Source organism: Herpailurus yagouaroundi, unplaced genomic scaffold, assembly GCF_014898765.1.
Source record: "Herpailurus yagouaroundi ecotype Mexico unplaced genomic scaffold, PumYag 199, whole genome shotgun sequence".
Classification (NCBI taxonomy): Eukaryota; Metazoa; Chordata; class Mammalia; order Carnivora; family Felidae; genus Herpailurus; species Herpailurus yagouaroundi.
The window spans coordinates 12,256,301-12,262,717 of record NW_024412430.1 but is presented as its reverse complement, the minus strand read 5'-3'; the positions used below and the strand labels follow the sequence as shown (position 1 = coordinate 12,262,717).

General features: G+C 52.1%; 1 protein-coding gene across 1 annotated transcript; it reads left to right on the top strand.

Annotated features, from left to right (window-relative positions):
- The first annotated feature begins 3,748 nt into the window (after positions 1–3,748).
- LOC121013568 (forkhead box protein D4-like 1) lies at positions 3,749–5,953 on the top strand. The gene has a single exon (XM_040449267.1). It carries the CDS (start codon positions 3,978–3,980, stop codon positions 5,337–5,339), a length of 1,362 nt encoding a protein of 453 aa, XP_040305201.1. The 5' UTR covers positions 3,749–3,977; the 3' UTR covers positions 5,340–5,953.
- Positions 5,954–6,417: the final 464 nt, after the last annotated feature.

The following is a 6,417-nucleotide window of genomic DNA, read 5'->3' as shown; positions in this document are numbered from 1 at the left end:
TCCTTCCTTCCTTCCTTCCTTCCTTCCTTCCTTCCTTCCTTCCTTCCTTTCTTTCTTTCTCTTTCCTCCCCTTCCCCTTCTTTCCTTTTTTCCAGAGTGACTTGGCATAATGGAGTCTTTCCAAAGCACTCCGTTTTCATTGATAAAGCTCTTTGTTTTTACCTGGGCATATTTTGTATAACATTAGATATAATCACATACGATAAACTTTACCCTTTAAAAATTTTTTTAATGTTTATTTTTTGAGAGCGTGGGCGGGGGAGGGACACAGGGAGAGAGGGAGACACAGACTCCGAAGCAGGCTCCAGGTTCTGAGCTGTCAGCACAGAGCCTGACAAAGGGCTCAAAGTCACGAACCGCGAGATCGTGACCTGAGCTGAAGTCGGACGCTTAACTGACTGAGCCACCCAGGCGCCCCTAAACTTTACCCTTTTAAAGTGTACAATTCGTAGCTTTAGCAAATCCACCATAGCTAAGTCCAGAACATTTTCGTTACTCCCCAAAGAAACTATCCATCAACGGTTACTCCCCATTTCCCCCTGTTCGTAGCCCCCAGTGGCCACCATGCTACTGTCTGTTTCTGTAATTGGCCTATTCAGACTCCTTTCACTTACCATGATGTTTTCAAGATCCCTCCATGTTGCAGCCCGTATCAACACTTTGTTGCTTTTGTTGCTGAATGAAAGTCTATGTATATTACCACATGGTGTTTATCCATTTCATCACCTGATGGGTGTTTTTCTCCTTTTTGGCTATTAGGCCTTTTTCCCATGTTTAATTTTTTAAACTAACAGAATGTAATTTTTGGAACAGTTTTATTTACAGGAAAAGTGAACAGACAGCACAAGATAAAAGTGCAGGTGGTTCAAGTTCCCATATTCCACCCCCCCCCCATACACACATTCAGTTAATATCTTACAGTAGTATGGCACATTTGTTACAATTCGTGGACTGATATTGATACATTATTATTAACTAAAGTCTGTAGGTTATTCACATAGCCTTATTCAGGCAGCCTGTTCAGATGGCCTGTCATTTTTCCGTTTGGATGCTGTCAATTTTGTCTTCCAGGATGCCGCCCCAGACTCCACACTGCAGTTACCTGTCACGTCTGTCTGTAGAGTCCTCTGGGCTTGGACTGTCCTCGTTTTGGTGACCTTGATAGTTTTGAGGATGGTTCTGGTCAGGGACACAGGATGCTCCTCTATCAGAATTTGTCTGTTTTTCTCCTGATCACATGGGCTCCGGGCAGCATGATCACAGAGTGCTATTTTTATCACATCACATCACATTAAGGCATATACTGTCAAAGGGTTTATGACTATTGATGTAAACACTGGTCCCCTGATGACCTGGCTGAAGTGTTTGTGCCCTTCTCCACTTGTAAGGATCTTTGGAAGGAAGATATCTTTGGAAGGATCTGTATCTTTAGAAGGAAACCACTCTGCACTGCCTGAGGTAAAAGAGTGAGGAATTCTCCTGCCCCCGGCCCTGTTTAATATTTTGGAGCGTTTTTGTTTTTTGTTTTTTGTTTTTTTTGTTTTTTGTTTTTTGTTTTAAAGCAGGTTCTATGCCCAACGTGGGGTTTGAACTCAGGACCCTAGGTTTAAGACTTGCATGCTCTACCAACTGAGCCAGCCAAGCATCCCTCTTTCCTCCCATTTATTATTTTACTCATTTAGTTTTTATCAGTATGGATACACACACGAATGTTTATTTTATGCTTTGGGTTGTAATCTAATCCTTCTTGCTGGAGTGGCCCCAGCTTTCACCACAGGGGACTTTCACTTGTCTCCTATGCCCCCTTGACATACATACCTCCGTCAATGGAGATTCTTTTGTTTTTGTTTCCCAAGCCTTTACTTTTCTCCTTTCATTTTTAAATCACCCAAATCCCCATAGATGTTGACTTTAGGAAAACTAACAATACTCCCTTCCCAGGTCACAGGATTCCTCTGCAGCCTGCAGAAATGTGCTTTACCTGCAGGGGGTTGACGGGGAGGCAGCTGGGAGTCTGAGGTTGGATAAGACACCTGTCACAGCCCTCCCTGAGCTTGGTTTAGTCATCCCCCAAGTAGTAACTGGTGAACCTGGGATTCAAACACAAATCCCTGAGGCCCAAAAGCTCCATCATTTGTCCTTCAAGCTACATATGACGGCGAAGGCGAGAATCTCAGGAGTAGAGCACAAGCTCTTAACATCCTTTAGAGAAAGCAGTTTTCAAATTTTAATCCTGAAGCGACTAGCTACTTTAAACTACTTTTTTGTTATAGTTTGCTCTTTTACCTGGCTTCTGGTTTCTGGCTGAAAGTTCATTATCATTTACAAACACTAACGGCAGATTTACTACGACCATCGGTGGCATAATATGTGGATGTTGCATTTTTAGCAGATGCCTCCTCAAATTCTTTTCCCAAATAGGTGGCTATTACGTTATGAACAGCCAGTTGCTCAGTATTTCACCCCAAGATCCCTATTTATATAACACACATGAAGTTAATTCCACCGGACCGTGACTCTGGTCGCTGAGCGTAAGATTTAAATGAAGCCAGTCTAGAAATCGCCACTTCCAAGGATGTCAGGTGAGCGAAACAGACTTTCTGCCACATCCCTGTTCTCCAGGGTGGGGAATGCCGACCTAGTGATTAAGGTAAAGGCCCCGCACCTCTCCCTTGGCCTTGTTATTATTATTAATGTTTTGTTAAGTAGGCTCCACGCCCAGTGTGGGGCTTGAATTCACAGCCCCGAGATCAAGAGTTGGGTGCTATGCTGACCAGGCCACCCAGGTGCCCCTGTTTTAACTTTAATATTTATTATTATAGTAAAAGTGCTGAAGGTTGACTTTTAAAAAAGAAGAAGAAGAGATTGAGAGATCGTCAGACTGGGTGCATCCATTGGTGTTGGGAGGCTGTTTTTGTGAAAACGGGGTTTTTCACACGGGCTCTGGACTGGTTAGAACGTGACACAAACCACCTAATTGGTGATGGACATTTGAAAAACAATTGTGTCAGTGGTCACTTGTTTTACGGAGCCCAATTTAGGTGCAGACGTCTATCTACCCAAGGGTGTGACATCAAACGTATTTTATCCTGTGGTTAAGGGTTCAAAGAAGCTCGAGAAGCGCTGATGCCCAGGGACTTCTCTTTAGCTCTTCTGCTTTCCTTCTACCCCGAACTTCCACAACTTAACGCCCGGATGTTTCAGCCTTTTCTGGAAACCTCAGTTGGGCAGTTAAGGAGGGAAGTAGAAGGGACCGTGCAACCCTCCCTCGCATTCCCCTGAGTTCGTGGATATAGTCAAGAATGCTTAAGACTTAAGAATGGTTCAGCTCATCATTCGGGATGAGCACGGACTCCACCAATGAAAATGGGTGAATAACCGGCTGTGAACCCCGAACACATACTGTTAGGCTTTTCTTACAAACACTGTAGACATTTAGTGCCACCCACCCACCCACCCCCCACTTTCTATCCTCCAGGGGAGAGGCCCGAATATCGAAGTGGCCACAGATTGTTGGGTGTCCTATTTTCCTGCCTCTTCTATTTGCACGGTTTTCAACTTGCTTTCACCACGCATCTTCCTGGGTGGCCGGTGGCCTCCTTCAGGAGAAGGAGGGGGCTGGAGGCTCTTGCCCTGTTGGGTAACGCGCAGTGAACCTTCATCATTGGACTGCGTGCGTCCGCAACAACCGGGGGAGCGCTGGGAGGTGGGGGGGGGGGGGGGGGGGACCGGGTGGGGGGCGGTCGACCACTCAAGGACTCGAAGAAGCTCCGAGAAAAGGCAAAGTGCATCTTTGCTGGACGGTGTTGGCAACGAGGAGAAACCAACGGAAGAGAAGACCACCACCAAACGGGCAACCAGCCGCAAGCCCTCTTGCTTTTTGGAACACTCCGAACCCGCCCGCCTCCAGCCCGGACCCCCTCGAGGCAGGCGAGCGGCCGGCCGCCACCCCTGCGTCTTGCACGACCTGCTCCCCCATGAACTTGCCCAAACCCGAAAGCCTTCGCTCCACACCGCGGCGCAGCCTCCGGGGCTCCGACGGGGAGGACGGCGAGATCGACATCCTGGGAGAGGAGGAGGATGAGGGCGAGGGGGAGGAGGACGAGGAAGGCGAGGCGGCGGAGAGCCAGCCGTTGCCAGGGCAGCTGCCCCCGCCGGGGACGCGGGAGGCGCGGCGCGGCGCGGGCGCGCTTGGCGGAGGGCTCCCCGAGGGCGGCGGCGCCCCGGCCGACGCCAAGTTGGGCCCCAAGTTCGGGGCGTCGAGCGGGTCCGCGGCGGCCTCCGCGGACGGCCCGCAGCCGGCGAAGCCCCCGTACTCCTACATCGCGCTCATCACCATGGCCATCCTGCAGAGCCCGCACAAGCGCCTCACGCTCAGCGGCATCTGCGCCTTCATCAGCGGCCGCTTCCCCTACTACCGCCGCAGGTTCCCCGCCTGGCAGAACAGCATCCGCCACAACCTCTCGCTCAACGACTGCTTCGTCAAGATCCCGCGCGAGCCGGGCCACCCGGGCAAGGGCAACTACTGGAGCCTGGACCCCGCGTCCCGGGACATGTTCGACAACGGCAGCTTCCTCCGGCGCAGGAAGCGCTTCAAGCGCCACCGCCCGCCCCCGGGAGCCCACCTGCACCACCCCTTCCCCCTGCCCGCCGCGCCCGCCGCCCTGCACGGCCCCTACCCGGGCCTGCTGCTCGGGAGCCCAGCGCCGCCGCCCCCAGTGCCGGGGGCCTACCCCGCCGCCGCCTCCGGGAGCCGCCCGTGCGCGCTGCTGCACCCGCACCCCCTTCGCTACCTGCTGCTGTCGGCCCCGGCCTACGCCGAGACGCCCGGGAAGGCGCCAGGCGCGGACCCGGCCACCCCCGGCGCCCCCTCGGCCGTGCGGCCCTCCCCGGGCTCCCAGCCTTGGGAGGAGGGCAAGGGGTCGGCGGCGCGGCCGGGAGACGGATGCGCCCCCTTCAGCATCGAGAGCATCATGCGAGGGGTCCGAGGAGGAGGGGGGACGAGGGCCGCGCAGAGTCTGCCCCCGACTCCGTGGGGCTACTGCCACCTGCTGCAGCGCTCGCCGTGCCTGGTGCATCACCGGGCGGCCACCCCTTTGCTGCACGTGTCGGCTGCCTCTGCGGCGTCCGCTGCCCGGACCGTGTTAGAGCAGCAGCAGCAGCAGCAGCAGCGGCGGCAGCAGGAGGACTGTACCAGCGGCCGCGCTCCCAGCGAGGGCGCTCTGCCGGGCCAGCACCTGTCCGCGGCGCGCCTGGGGTGTCCGCCCGGAGCGGGAGGCTCCAGGCCGACAGCGGTGGCCAGCCTTTCCGGCAGGGAGAGCATCCTGCCGGCCTTCTGAGCGGCATCCGCAACGCTGTCCTGGCGCTGACCCCGCCGGACACCCCTGGAGCCAAGCCGGGGGACGGCCCTTCGCGCCGCCCGCCCTCGCGCACGCCGCCCCGCGGGGCGGGGACCACGGGGGCGCGTCCGATCTCCGCGTCGCAAGCACCACGAACTGGACCACGGTGCGGATCGCTGCCGACTACGCACAGAGGAAAAGTTGGATACTGTGCGGCCGCCTGGGCGTAACCTTCCGATGGCGTCCACTCTCGCCCTCACTTTTCCAGCCTCCAGTTGTGGCTTCCAGGGTTTTTCCCATTACCCATTTCCAGAGTAACTGTGAACGTGAGTGGGACACTTTGTTCTGGTATTTAAAAAAAGAAAAAGAAGAAAAAAATAAAGAAAATAAATGCCCAATGCACAACCTGTTTCCCCTCGTCGACTCCCTAGGAATTGCAAATATTATTCCCCGGTCAAGTGCAAAATACTTGTTCTTTCTGTCTTCCTGAAATCGATGCGTAATACAGACTTTTAATTTTAAAGCGTTGACTTCTAATGTGTGTGTCTGATGTGGAAAGATGCTAAAATTAAAGCTAGCTATATAGACTAAATAAAATGCTAAGTCACCACACCGTATTACTTATTTCGTATTTACTTCTCAATAATCGCTTTCTAAATGGAACTTCTTTTGAAACTTAGATCTTTCCTCCCAGGGAACAAGTTAGTTTTACAATTCGTATTCACTACAGGCATCAGAAACAATTTTCCAACATGGCCTGGAAAACTTCCGAATATTTGACGTCCTGGGCTTTAAAATATGGTATATAGAATTTATGAAATCTGTAGAAGAAAAAGAATTGGAGGGAAATGTAAGTACATTTTCCATTCGTTTTTCATGTTTCTAAAGATGTTGATTTTCACCTGAATACAGTGGGGCGCCACTTGAGATCAATTTAGAAGGTAGCGGCCAACATTTCTCAGGAAAAAAAAATAAAAGGCAATGTTTATAAAAGCGTCAGAATTTTCCAAAGCAGGGCCAGGGAAAAAGGAAGGATCAAAGGTAACATTTGTGTTCTGGACAATTTACAATTAAAAAT

Coding starts and splice junctions, on each gene's coding strand:
- LOC121013568 (XM_040449267.1), top strand. CDS start 3,978: ATGAACTTGCCCAAACCCGAAAGCCTTCGCTCCACACCGCGGCGCAGC.